This window comes from Ictalurus punctatus, chromosome 28 (assembly GCF_001660625.3).
Source record: "Ictalurus punctatus breed USDA103 chromosome 28, Coco_2.0, whole genome shotgun sequence".
Taxonomy (NCBI): domain Eukaryota; kingdom Metazoa; phylum Chordata; class Actinopteri; order Siluriformes; family Ictaluridae; genus Ictalurus; species Ictalurus punctatus.
Window position 1 is genome coordinate 13510899 of NC_030443.2, and position 14884 is coordinate 13525782.

Sequence of the window (14884 nt, forward strand, 5' to 3'; positions counted from 1 at the left end):
ACTCAATCCACACCAAGCTCCACATCCAAGCACATCACAAGAACTTTCATCACTGAACGTTCACATATTTTAAAAACCGTGTGAAAAGATGCATGCACATAAACTAAAAGCTGGAGCCGTCCTTCATTCACTGAAGGTGTGTAAAAAATGAAGTCTTAACTTAAAAACACAAACGTGACAAATCCATCTGACAGGACAGCTGCGGCACAAGTCTATGACGCCTCCATTACCCATTCTGACAGCTATACCAGATGCCACCTAACACACACACACACACACAAATAATACACTGACTACTGCTACATGACCATCAGTAATATAATAATAAGAGATTACTGGTTCACCCTCAAAAATCATATTTCATATATGAACTTGAGTAATGGATTAATCAAGCAGTCATATTTTAAACTAGGTAATAAATTAGTAACATACTACAACAAAACTCAGACATTTCAAATCAAATCATACCAAATCGCCCAGCCTTAAACTGATCATCTTTAGCCTGACACAAATTTTATGTTATATTGTGAATCCATGCTGCTGTCACTTCCGGCATTGTAGCAGTATATCCAAGTAAATCCAAGGGTGCCAATACTTTCATCTTCGTGAAAACGGAGACGGTGTATTTCAGATCATGTTAAAACACACACACAAAAAATACAAGCAGTCACTTCTTTCTGTGGCTGAAAAATACCGTATTGAGAATATACTGTAGTGTACTATGAATATAGACTCTACAACAACACTTAAGTTATACCATATGTAGAAGTGAGCATATATATTAAATATATGGAAGTCAATGAGGTCGTTGCCTAATCTGAAGAGATCAGGACAAATAACAAATGAACGTGAATCATTTAAAATGAGGATTTTTGCCTCCTTGTGATTTTCTGCTTGTAAGAGACTTTTTAAAATATAATTTTTTACTTCCCATGGTTTATACACTGATTTTTACAATTATGAAGATGTTTAATGTTGCATAATAAAAAATACTGTGATGTTTCTGTTATTAAACTAATTATGTTAAGTAAAGCAAAAATAACTATGCACATTAATGTACTGATTAACATTAGTCAACTCAATATACTAAGTACCCAATTACTCGTTTTAATGTGTTTTTGTTTATTTGACTACAAAATTGCTTAAAAAGCCCCTCATTAGTCTGTAGTGTGTTTTGTGGTGTGAACTGCTTCAGGTTTTTTTGTTTTTTTTTAAAAAAACTCCTGTGATATTTCTTCATGTGCAATGAATAGCCTGAATATTGTGGTAGAATTCAGTTGCTTTATATTACTTTATCCCATTATATGGCCCAAAACAAATAATAATCAGATTACTAGTGTTGATGCAAAGGCACTGACTTTAATGGGTCATAATCATTATTATGCAGAGAATGCCAGAGTATTCTCAGTGAGTAAAAGTGACTAACCACACTTCCTGTAACTGAAAAAGTCATTACTGAAAAGAGGCCAGGAAGCTGTTTCCATTCTTTCTGCTTTAGCAAGCAGTAATGTTCACACTAATGGTCTCAGTTAGACTCTGTAACTGGGACCAACACCCAGCATGCAGTGATTATCAGTACTTTTATTAAACTGACAAACTATCCAACAAATCACTGCGTTTTACAGCATCCCTGAACATGGAATTCAAATGTTTATTCAAATGATTACTTGTTATTTTAATGTCCACAAAACTACTAAACTACAACTTTTACCCTCATTAATAACATCAGGACCTATGTATATGAATGATTTTTGTTCTGTGATAACAAATTGGACCAAAACATGAAACTATACATCCGAGATGAGTTAAAACTTTTAAAATGTGTCTTTCATTATTATTATTCTATTCTATCACCAAAATGTGAATTTTACATCATATTTGAACTTGATCCTTATCACTGAAGTAGATTTCATTAAATTAGTCATAAAAAGCAGAACTTTTCAGATGCAAACAACTCATATTCAGTTGCCTCTGTCATTCCCTCTAATCTGCTATTCAGCCCGTTATACGGCAGATCGAACGTTTATTTCTCCTACCCGTATTCATACAAGCCCCGCCTCCTATTTGATGATTGGCTAGAATTAACACACTGTCCAATAGACGATCTGTTTGGGAGGATGAACTCGGAGTCAAACCTACACCCGAAGCGGGATTTGTTGGAATTGTCAGGATATAGTCGGAATACGGGTAGGACAAAAACAACGTTGAGGTTTCCACGACTCTTTAAATGTACAACGCCAGAGTTCAGACGCAGCCTGTGTACAGTTTAGTAGCTATCAGCATTCAGGTACATGCCTTCTTTTTAGTTAGTAGTTTTCGCAGGTGGTGTTTGTTGAGTTTTAATGCATTTCCAGCTAAAAGATGAGCACCGAACAAACGCTTACCTCTGACACAAAAGTCCAGCAGCTCCATAAATTATTCCCCGGGGTTTAACTGGCCGCAGATTAAGGGTTTATATCAATGCACACAAACCCGGATAAGACGTACAGAGACGAAGCAGCGTCATGTTTGTGTGTATTTTGTTTTCCTTGCACAATCCCGGACTGAATCCACTAGAGCACCAGTTGCTTCCAGCTCAAGCCAAACGTCCGGCTCCTGAAAAACCCTCAACCTGAAAGCGGCTCGTTACCGAGCAGAGGAGAGCAGAGGGGCATTAATGAGACTACAGTGACCTCTAGTGGTGATAGCCAGGTACTGCATAGCCACGCGCCGCATTATTATTTCATTAATTTATCCGGGAGCAGTTTTATTTTAGAGCGATATGTTGTGTAAATAGTGAATAGACTCTGGGAGCACTTCACAAAAGTGGTATTATATGTAGGTAAGTAAATTAGTAAATAAGTAGGTAGGTAAGTAACTAATTAAATGGGTAAGTAAGTAGGTGGGCAAGTAACTGAGTAAGTAAGCAGTTGGGTAAGTAGGTGGATAGATAGAAAAATAAGTAAAAAGGTAAGCAAGCAAGTAAGTAAGTACATAAATAGTTAAGTAAATGAGTAGGTACAGTGCTGTGAAAAAGTGTTTACAACAGCAAATACCCTACAGGCCTCTCTTGCATCATTAAAGGACTGCTCGACTCCACTATCAGAAAGACACTGGGCAAAAATGGCATCCATGGAAGAGTGGTGAGGTGAAAACCGCTGCTAACCCAGAACGACATTAAGGCTCATCTGAATTTTTCACACACTGATAGGTGTTGGATAACTTTTTTTGCTTCAATAAAATAAAAAAATAAGTTAATACTGTATTGTGTGTTTACTCAGGTTGCCGTTTTTAGATCTAAAACTATATACTATGAGATATACACAAAAACAAAAGAAATCAGGCAAATACGTTTTCACAGCACTGTAATTAGGTAGATAAGTAAGCAAATACGTAGATAGCTAAATAAGTAAGTAAGTAGGTACTTAATTATGCTAGCAACAATCAAACAAACAAACAAATAAATGAGATTGTGGTTTCAAACCACAGAGATTTTAAGTAATAGTCACTTCATTAACTTGCTTGAAATGGAAATGCCCTACAACTTTAGCTTGAATCTGTCATCATAAGACTGTCATAACCACGTCATACGTATTTTATGAGCAATCCCGTGTGTAAGTTTATTATACTAGGAAACATATTCTCGGAGCACATGCAGAGCTGCAATATTGTTGACAAACTAGCGGTGAAATACAAACTAGTGGTGAAATACAAACTAGTGGTGAAATAGTAAGTGAGTACGAAAGCAAATATATTATTTTCTGTAGCTATCAAAAATTACCATGTGACTGTCATGACATCAAACATTATGATGGCAACAGTTATTGGTAATGGAATCATGACATATCATGAGCTTGAAAAGTCAGGGTAACTCATGACACATTTATGACATGATGTCACATGATACAAGTCAAATGTTAAACTTCATAGTTCAGTCTTTGAGAAGAGTTCGGAATACAATCATTTCACTCTTAATTCTAGTGAAATCCTTTTAGCATGTAAGTGTGAAAACAGAATTCTCAGCTATTAAATTAGTTTGAATAAGGAATGTTTAATAATAAAGGAATGTATAAACTTTAAATGCACTCTTTCTTCATAACTTATAGCCCAGGCTATACGGATGGCAAAAAAATTATAAGATAAGATAAGATAAACTTTATTGATCCCACACTGGGGAAATTCCCTCGTTACAGCAGCTCAATTACACAAGAAACAGCTAGGAAACAATACACATTAAATAGGAATAGAATTGAAAAAAATGTCTAAAAAATATATTTACAATAGGAATAGAAAAATAAGAATAATAGTAGTAAAATATAATAATAATGGTCATATGTACACTATGAACATCTCAATGTATGTACAGATTAATACAAATATGAATATATACAGATGAGTAACACCTTGTTTATATACATAAATGGATAAAAGTACACAAGAATCATGTCTGAAGTGTTACTTCCAAACTATTTTCACTGTTTTCTACAATGACCTTTTTAACTGAATGTTGCAATTCCATTTTTGCACTCCATTGTGGATTATGTCCTACATACAACTGCCCTCTCGGCAATACACATATTACTGAATTCAGTAGGGAACACTAGTCTCACATGAGGAAAACTTTTTGCGTCATAAGTGCCCCAGATTCTCCTGGGATGGATTTGTCAAGAGACATAGAGAGACATAAATCAGTTGACTGAGGTGTTTCATTTACACTGGCTTCAAGAATGTGGCACCTATTCTGAGCTAAGCTAGAAGAAGAAATGTACATAATAATAGGATGCTTAGAATGAGAGAATTCTTCTGACTGAATGATTCAGACTGGCAGCTTGCCCATTTTGATCCATTCTACATTACATTTACATTTACATTTATTCACTTAGCAGACGCTTTTATCCAAAGCGACTTACAAATGAGAAAGATACAAGCATTGTAATTAATAAGAAAAATACAAACGTAAAAGTAGTTTAAAGTTGTCTGATATTTTCTTCTTCTTGGGTTTAACCAAACGTAACCATGTCTATAGGATCATTCCATCAACAAATGGAACCTTTTGTACCTGGAAGAGAGAGAAGATAAAACCCAGGGGCTTCTAACATTTTTTATTCTAACAAAGTTTATTCATTAATCTATGTATGAAAAAGCAAAACAACAGCCCATTTATGTTTTCTCACAGGTTTTATAATGCATTTACTTCACACTATATCTTGCTGCAGTACCACAAAGTGCAGTTTTGAATCAATACTTATGAAAGAAAAAAAAAAGAAAGATAAATGAATTAAAGTAGAAATATCTGATAATAAATCCTACTTCAACTTAATGCTTGGCATTACACGAAATGTAATAGAATAACTTTGCAAAGAACAACCAACATTCTATATAGAGACTTGTATGGTGAATGCTCCACATAATCTAAGCCTAATAATGAAGTGGTTAGCATGTTTGCCTCACTCATTCGGGGATGGGGGCTTGAATCCCGCCTCTGCCCTGTGTGTGCGGAGCCTGCATGCACTCCCTGTGCTTCAGGGGTTTCCTCCAGGTACTCTGGTTTCCTCCTTCTGTCCAAAGACATGCGTTGTAGGTTGATCGGCATTTCCAAATGGTCTGTAGTGTGTGATTGTGCCCTGCGATGGGTTGGCACACCGTCCAGGGTGTCCCTTGCCCTTTATTCTGTTTTTTTGTTTTTTTTTGGTTTTTTAATAACAAACTGTATTCTTTAAATTAACTTTGAGACAGAGAGAAGAAGAGAGACTGGAGCTACTACCATGTAAGAAATAACAGGAACTAACATGTTTCATGGACGTTCAGCAACTTTAAATGTAATCATGAAGTGTAAAGTACATTTTAATACATGTTCTGTAATAATAAATAATAATTGTAATTGTTGGTAAATAGCTGTGGTAAAAATTGTATTCCTTACTTACAGTATACAATATAATTATGTGTTTTGTCTGCCTTTATTCAGAAAAAGATTGCAGTTACCCAAAGGTGTCCCAACACAGTCTTTGTAAGAAAAGCAAAAATGTTTAACATTCCTGTTAACAAATAATTCGAGTAAAAATATGAGATTACCAGGAAATACAGGATCGTTCGTTATAGTTCATATTGTTTATTGTGTTAAACTGAACTACAATGGTGCGTTTATCAATTTTACCTTTTTAAATCTTAACTAATTAAAAAAAGGTGTCCTCTGGATGGAATGTTTGTCTGGTATATATACTGGTACTGCGTCTGAAATAAAAAATAAAAGTATATTGAAAAAGTAAAACTAAAACATATTGTATTTTCTGTGTTATGCATAAAAAGGAGTTCTATGGATCACCTTCTGTATCCTGACTAGGGAGATGTTTTTAATGGAGATACCTTTGTCTCTAATTCTGTTTTTGGTCAGCTCCGTAATTTATAACTGGACATAAATGCATCGCTTGTCAGTGCAGAATGGCTTTCTCTCAGAGTAAAAAGGGACTGTCAGAAAAGTTTATTTAAAAAAAAAAAAAAGCAGGATTTTACAAACAAAAACTGTGTCACTTTCAAGCAGATGCCACCAAAACCCATTTAATCAAGTCATAACCCACTTCTGATAGAGACGTAGAGGAGAGTGTCTCTGGAGAGATAGATATCGGACAGGGACAATGGTGACTGCTATATTGATCTCTCTGAGAGCATGTTACATAAAGCCTCGACCATTTTGTCATCTGCTAGCGTGCAAACACTCTGCATTTAGTGCTGAACTTAACTACTATAAGTATCAGTAGTAGAATATAAGAAGGGGAGTGAAAGTTTTGAAGGAAGAGGAAAGCTTTCATGTTTGAAGGAGATGAGGGTGAAGTCTTGGAAAGATTGAGGTAGGACGTTTAAAACTTGTAAGGCCATCATACTGATTTACTCCCTCGAGTACAGTGGGCAATTCAGTGCTCTGTTCCTAATGATGTAATTACCTCATTAGTTATCACTGACTGTATTACACCATCTGCTGTCACACAGAGGAGGACAGAGTGTTTCAGGGTTGAGGGTCAGAACATAGGAACAGCGAAGACACCAGTATGAGTAATACTTAGTGTCTATGAGGTTACTAGAAAATACATGATAGTTCTTTATAGTTCATATTGTTTACTTTGTACAACTGAACTACACTGGTGTGTTTAAGAACTGTATATAACAATTGTACCTTACATATAGAGGTTTAATGATAGCGAATCTCTTCTAGTTTTATAGTGATGGTAGGTGTGTCACATAATTAAAATACTGAATTGTAATGAATCACATTTCTTTGTATAGCTACTAGACTTCTTTATTACAATGAACAAAACACCTTTATAAGTCAGCAAACATTGTTAGAGGAAAGGTTAGTATATCCCAGATTTGTGGAAATTTCTCTTGAAGGATACAAATAATTCTGGATTTGATTTTTTGGATCCAGATTTTAAAGAATTTAGCCCACAGGAACGGGAATAGGAACCACATGAAGATGGACTTTAAACGAAAGTAACAGTAAATTATAAATAGTGCAGTACCTGGTGCATTTGGCGACTAGCACCTCCTATTCAGTCCCTCCAGGATTATGCGATTTTGTGATGGCAGAAATTAACGCGAAATCAAGCAAATTCCGCACTATTCAGAGGAACTTGCGATTTTTCTAAATTACCGCAGATTTTCTGCAGATTTGGGCCAGGACACGTCATGTGACATCATCACAACGCGCATTCAGCCAAAGCCCTCTTCAATTCACGTGTGTCAAACATAAATACATTCAAAAAGTCTCATTTACCGACAAACTTCATTGCGAAAGATCGTGCAAAACAATTTCATGCACCTGCAATTTCGGCAGTTCAAGTAGTTTTCCGCAGCAAAGCACCAAAACGCCGCAAGGTGCACTGCAAATTTTTCAAAAAGACGTAGCGAAATCGAGCGTTTTTTGGCTGCAACAATCACAAAAAAACTCAGTGAAATCCTGTACAGACTGCGTAGTGCACGTTCACAAAAGATAAACTAGAGGCAGCGTGTTGCCTTTTAATGTGAATAGGAGTTGCAAATTGCCTTGGTAATCAATATGCCATTCTTTCTTCCTGGCTCCCTCTTGCTCCTTCCTGGTTCCTGATGACCTCCTTTTGCTAGCAATTATTCTACGAAGCCCAGGGGTTTAAAAGGGTTTCTGTCAGTGCTCATGTTACTCTAAGCATATGATGAATGCTCCTTCCTTACTTCGATACTTCAATAACAGGAACACTGATATCAACAACATACAAGATTTATATATTAACTTTCTCTGTGGCAAATTTGACCCAAAGACTTAATTCTGCAAGGGCTCCTAGATACGGAATGGACTACTAAGTTAGATTTCACTCACACTGATGATGTGGGGTCAGACTGTGACTGCCAGGCTAAAGTACATACTATGTACGGGCAGTAGATTTTCTTCCTGTTGGTCCAGTCCTTAGCAACTGCACCTGTCCTCTCCAGTCCCTCAACCTACATTCCTAACAAACCCTGTCCTTCAGTAAGTGTTTGTGCCTAAACGTATGTCTAATCTCAACCAAAAATGATTTTCTTTCTTATTCAGGACAAAGCACTGTATCATCTTCCTAATTTCTGTGTCACCACACAATTAGATGTGATGTCAATTTTCTCATTCTTTTTGTTCGTTCTATCATTTCTTGGATCAGTCCTTTTTATGTAACTCACTTTCAGCCAACTAGAACCTCTAACAAACAGTGAGTGTGAGAAAGAAGCAAGAAGAGAAAGCGGAACAGAGAAAGAAAAAGCTCCAGTCATCCTTCTCTCTCCAGACTGCTGGAATTATGGGAGAAAAGGGCTGAGATGGATGGACAGAAAGGTGCCACAATTTGTAGCATGCACATGGATGATCCAGAAATTGTAAAATTTTTTGATCACAAAAGTAGACATCTACTTTGCAGTTGTGGTTGTTATAATAACAGTCAAATGTAGGAGAGCTGATCTTGACTTTGTCAGCTGTCAAACCATATGCCGTTATCTAAGTTCCTCATAGTCTTTAAGATTCTAAAAAATGTTGTACCTCAACAGCTAAGCTGATACATGCATAGGAAGCATATGCATGAAAACTTTCAGTCGATACGGAATGTGTACTGGTTAAGGTAGTAAATCGCCTATTACTGGCCTCTGATCAGGGTCGTGTCTACTTGTTTGTATTACTTGGGCTTAGTGCTGCTTCAATAATCATTTAAACAGACATTTTTTTTGTTGGGCTTAAAATAATGGTTCTTTCCTGGCTCTGGTCAAGGCTTTGTTCTAGGGCCACTGGTTTTTCTTTTCTTATATGCTCTAGGTACAGTTATTCATAAACATGGCTTTGGCTTCAGTTCAACATTGAGAGACTCAAGAAAGGTGTGTAGCTATTTCAGTGTTTGATGGCTTGCATGTGAAGCCAAGGGAGAGTTGCAGTAGTCTAATCTTAAGATGACACGGGCAAGTCCCTGAGTGGCCTCCAGAGAAAAGACCAAATTCCTCTTTGGTGCTGTAAAGAAGAAAGCTACATGTCTTAGTCTGGTTAGCAATTAAAAAAGGTCTTGCAGGGATGAATTTCTAGGGAAGAACAGTGTGTTTCACATTCAATTCAATTCAATTTTATTTATTTGTATAGCAGTTTTAACAATGGACATTGTCTCATAGCAGCTTTACAGAAATATATAAGCACCAGATGCAGATTTTAAGTGTGTGAATTTATCCCTAATGAGCGAGCCGGTTGCGACGGTGGTGAGGAAAAACTCCCTAAGATGATATGAGGAAGAAACCTTGTGTGTAAATATGTGATGAGATCTTTTCCTGTGACACACTGAAGAAATGACACTGTGCTACAATGTAAAGTAGTGAGTGTACAGCTTGTGTAACGGTGTAAATTTGCCTTCCCCTCAAAATAACTCAACACACAGACATTAATGTCTAAACCGCTGGCAACAAAAGTGCTGGCAAAAAAACATGCTCTGCTTCAGTATGTCACAGTACATGTTGGCATTCATGGTTCCCTCAATGAACTGTAGCTCCCCAGTGCCGTCAGCATTCATGCAGCCCCAGACCATGACACTACCACCACCATGCTTGACTGTAGGCAAGACACACTCGTCTTTGTACTCCTCACCTGGTTGCCGCCACACACGCTTGACATCATCTGAACCAAATAAGTTTAACTTGGTCTCCTCAGACCACAGGACATGGTTCCAGTAATCCATGTCATTAGTCTGCTTGTCTTCAGCAAACTGTTTGTGGGCTTTCTTGTGCATCATCTTTAGAAGAGGCTTCCTTCTGGGACGACAGCCATGCAGACCAGTTTGATGCAGTGTGCGGCGTATGGTCTGAGGACTGACAGGCTGACCCCCACCCCTTCAACCTCTGGCTAATTGGGCCCAATTTGGACATTTTCACTTAGGGGTGTACTCACTTTTGTTTCCAGCGGTTTAGAGATTAATGGCTGTGTGTTGAGTTATTTTGAGCGGACGGCAAATGTACACTGTTACACAAGCTGTACACTCTCTACTTTACACTGTAGCAAAGTGTCATTTCTTCAGTGTCGTGACAGGAAAAGATATCATCAGATATTTACTAAAATGTGAGGGGTGCACTCACTTTGGTGAGATACTGTATATATGTGTGTGTGTGTGTATATATATATATATATATATATATATATATATATATATATATATATATATATATATATATATATAATTTCATTAATAGGACATCTATTTAAAAAAACAAAACATTCAATCCAGTACGGGTCATTTTGACCCCCTTTATGCATTCGTGAAGGGTTTTTTTGGTTCATGCATTGTAAGGTTAAATATCAGAAATCTAAGAGGTGTGCGTTATAGTTGACATCTAGATGAACACTGTACACTTGGTTGTGTGACTGTAAGTCATTCCCTTCAAATGCTGTTGAAGTTAGAACCGTGTTTAACAATGTCGTGTGTAACTTTACAGACGGTCCATTAATTTCCGCGAATATCGAACGTCACATCGACTGCAGCTCAGCACGTCACACTTTTTAAAAATTAAATAAACAAATATAAACATCGCGAGATTACCAAAAAAAAAGTGCACTTATTTGAGAATGTTACGCCACGGCCAGCAGAGGGCACTGCGGTACGGCCGCTGACTAGTCACGTGACTCTTTTGTTTTCGTTCACTTCCCACTTGGACACTGAGTTAAGTTTGAGCATGTCTCTGATTTGCCCCAGGTGTTAATGTTTTAGTTTAATTAGGTTTGTTATTTAACCCCCCCCCCCCCCCCCCCCCCCCCCCGTGTGACTGCGCACATCGCGCAGTATTATAGTTGGTTTGGTTCGTCAAGGAAGTGTAACGGTATATGCTAAGGTGTAGCATGCTAGCAGTCGTAGCTAGGAGACCAGAGTGTGTATAGTCAGTAGAGACCGCACTCCCTGTGTTTGTTTATCTGTTTATCTGTTTATTTGTTTCTTGTTTAAATAATAAAGAGTGTGACCTGCACCTGCATCCGCCTCCAGTCCCGTTCCGTGACAGAATACTGCGCCAAAAATGCGGAAGCAGCAGGTCGCTATGAGCGCCGCTGAAGAGGCCAGGATTTGGGCGCTTCTCTGTTCGTCCCTCGAGTTGAGCAAACAGCTCGCGAAGGACATTTCTCAGTGCAAAGCCGAGCTGCGCGCCGCGTCGTCCCTCGCGCCATATACCCCGTCCCTGCCGCCAAGGAGCGACGCCTTGCAGCACAGCCAGCAAAGTAGCCTGAGCATCTGGGGCTTTCCACTGCAGGGGAGGTACACCTTGCTGCGCAGTCCAGACGTGAAGGCTGGCCCAGAAATTTTTTTGGGGGGGCAATGAGGACAGCAGAGCTCCAGCCTGAGGCCTACGGGGAGGTCTCAGCTGTGGAGCTCTCACCTGAGGTCAGCATGGCGACCTCAGAGGGACAGGCTGAGGAGGCTGTCCCGCTGCCCTGCACAGCCGAGGACGCAGCCCCGCTGTCCAGCCCGGCCGAGGAGGCCGTCCCGCCGCCCTGCACAGCCGAGGAGGCCGTCCCGCTGCCCTGCACAGCCGAGGAGGCCACCCTGCCGCCCAGCCCAGCTGAGGAGGCTGTCTTCCTACCCTGCACGGCCGAGGAAGCTGTCCTGCTGTCCAGCCCAGCTGAGGAGGCCGTTTTCCTACCCTGCACGGCCGAGGAAGCTGTCCTGCTGTCCAGCCCAGCTGAGGAGGCCGTCCCGCTACCCTGCACGGCCGAGGAGGCTGTCCTGCTGCCCAGTCCAGCTGAGGAGGCCGTCCTGCTGCCCAGTCCAGCTGAGGAGGCCGTCCCGCTGCCCTGCACGGCCGAGGAAGCCGTCCCGATGTCCAGCCCGGCCGAGGAGGCCGTCCGGCTGCCCTGCACGGCCAAGGAGACCGTCCCGCTGCCCCGCCCGGCCGAGGAGGCTGCCCAGCCCTCCAGTGCCGCCGAGGGTGGCACCCAGAGTTCCAGAGTTGCCGGGGGTGGTGCCCAGCATCCCAGGGGCGGTGTCCTGCATTCCAGCGCCGCCAGGGGCGGTGCTCTGACTTTCAATCCCGGTGGGGATGCTGCTCTGCTCCTCTGCTGCCCGACGGAGGCTGCTTCGCTTTCTGTCGCAGCGAAAGACAGTTCGCACAAGGGCCCGGGACCCCCGTTGGAGGGGGGTTCTTGGTGCTCCGGGAGGAGCACCCTTTGGAGGGGGGTTCTGTTACGCCACGGCCAGCAGAGGGCACTGCGGTACGGCCTCTGACTGGTCACGTGACTCTTGTTTTCGTTCACTTCCCCCAGGTGTTAATGTTTTAGTTTAATTAGGTTTGTTATTTAAACCCCCCGTGTGACTGCGCACATCGCGCAGTATTATAGTTGGTTTGGTTCGTCAAGGAAGTGTAACGGTATATGCTAAGGTGTAGCATGCTAGCGGTCGTAGCTAGGAGACCAGAGTGTGTATAGTCAGTAGAGACCGCACTCCCTGTGTTTGTTTATCTGTTCATTTGTTTCTTGTTTAAATAATAGAGTGTGACCTGCACCTGCATCCGCCTCCAGTCCCGTTCCGTGACAGAGAAAGCTATGGCCTTGATGAGTTTAGATGGCTGGTATTTGAGAAAGCTATGGGCTTGATGAGTTTAGATGGCTGGTATTTGAGAAAGCTATGGGCTTGATGAGTTTAGATGGCTGGTATTTGAGAAAGCTATGGGCTTGATGAGTTTAGATGGCTGGTATTTGAGAAAGCTATGGGCTTGATGAGTTTAGATGGCTGGTATTTGAAAAAGCTATGGGCTTGATGAGTTTAGATGGCTGGTACACAAAATAAAACATGATGTATAAAAGGAATATTTTGATGTTTCAGGCCAGTAGGCGAAATGTGGCGCATTGCATCGCCATGGCAACACGCAACGCTCTCGCGCCAGCGTCGCCTCTGCGCATGCGCACTGACCGTTATATCTGACCGTTATATCTGACCGTTATATCTGCTCCTGAATACCGAGAACGCAAAGTTCACGATGAAGTGGTTTTACAGCAGGAGAACCCGGTCATTAGGCATTATGTAAACTTTAGGTATTAATGACATGTGTTTGTGTGACGACTGAACGTGTTCTAAATTCTCATATAATACGTGCTGCAGGCTGGAGAGATGGATGACCCGTGCAAGGAGGGCAAACTCCTCTCTTATCTTTTTTTTACCAAGCTGTGCGGGACCATAAACCTGTGTGTATGTTGGAGGACATCCGCAAAATGGAGATATTTCACTGGGAAGAAGACACCCAGCTACGGACATACTGTCCTTCCGAAGCACTTCTGTATGCCATGGAGCACGACCACAGAGCTTATGCACGATATCTGCTGAATCAATTCCCAGACAGCGCTCTAGCCAGGCCAGGGGAGTATTTCTGCTGCTCTTCATCAACTGCTCCACACCTGGCCATGGCTGTCCGCTATGACAGGATGGACATCATGACTCTCATTCTTCAGGTGGCACATAGAATGCCCACTCTGTGCTCATACATGAACCGAGGTGGATGTGGCCAAATGGAGGACTGCAAAACTCCACTTCATCTAGCATGTGAGCTATCACGCTCAGACGCCGTCATGATGTTATTGGGAAATGGGGCTTCACCGCAAGCTGAGGACCACAAGGGTATGACACCGCTGGATCTCATCCTTGAGCAGCTTTGGACCTCCAAAGTGAACACAGGTGCCAGGAAGCTGTGCCTTGAGAACCTGCTCATGTTCATGCCTGAGGTGCGGTTCAAAACGAAGAGCTCACTAGAAAAGGATCCGCAGTGCTGGTCTAAAATTCTGGGAGAGGAACAGTTTAACTACCTCGTCGGGAGGATTCCAGGAACGCTCTTTCTCATAGCAAAGAATCCTGTCTCAGCTGCCACCAGAAGATTTTCCAAAAGTCTGGACAAACTACCCATTCCGGCTTCTGTGAAACCCCTAACTCAGCCCTTAATGCAGTCCTAACAGTGGCCTGACAGTCCCACTGAAACATACCGGGAAACTGCTTGGAGTCCGTTTTGTTTTGTTTCTAATTTATATCAATATATCTTTTAGGCATCCGAAAAGAAGTCAGTGTGTATCTCCATTTCTCGATCTGTTATCTGTAGTGTTCTTTGCTTCTCAGTATGTCTGTAAGCTTGCAGAGTTGACAGAGAGTGCTTGAGAGATTGAAAGAGTAAATAAAGGAATCAATAAATGTGTGAATTACATTTTTCGAGGCCACAGCTTTTGGCATCACTGTATTATTCCATATATTATTCTGTCAAGGATGGTGGATATATAATAATAATTGGAAATGACTTGAATATGGCTAAAAGACACTAACGTGCATATCCATACACTAGGGCTGGACGATATGGCCAAAATGTATATCATGATATATTTCTTAATTTCAGTCGATACGATATAATTCCGATATCGATA

General features: G+C 40.8%; 2 protein-coding genes and 1 pseudogene across 2 annotated transcripts in view; 2 read left to right on the plus strand and 1 right to left on the minus strand.

Annotated features, from left to right (window-relative positions):
* Positions 1–2617, minus strand: part of LOC108260065 (GTPase IMAP family member 7) — a 33318-nt gene extending 30701 nt beyond the window's left edge. Inside the window, exon 1 of the mRNA XM_053677049.1 lies at positions 2385–2617. Coding sequence (XP_053533024.1) covers positions 2385–2412 — 28 coding nt within the window. The 5' untranslated portion in view covers positions 2413–2617. The remainder of the gene's footprint in view (positions 1–2384) is intronic.
* The window catches only part of LOC108260064 (scavenger receptor cysteine-rich domain-containing group B protein), a 33296-nt gene continuing 20391 nt past the window's right edge, over positions 1980–14884 (plus strand). The window contains exon 1 of the mRNA XM_053677056.1: positions 1980–2287. Coding sequence (XP_053533031.1) covers positions 2228–2287 — 60 coding nt within the window. The 5' untranslated portion in view covers positions 1980–2227. The remainder of the gene's footprint in view (positions 2288–14884) is intronic.
* LOC128629309 (ankyrin repeat domain-containing protein 9-like) lies at positions 13419–14425 on the plus strand (annotated as a pseudogene).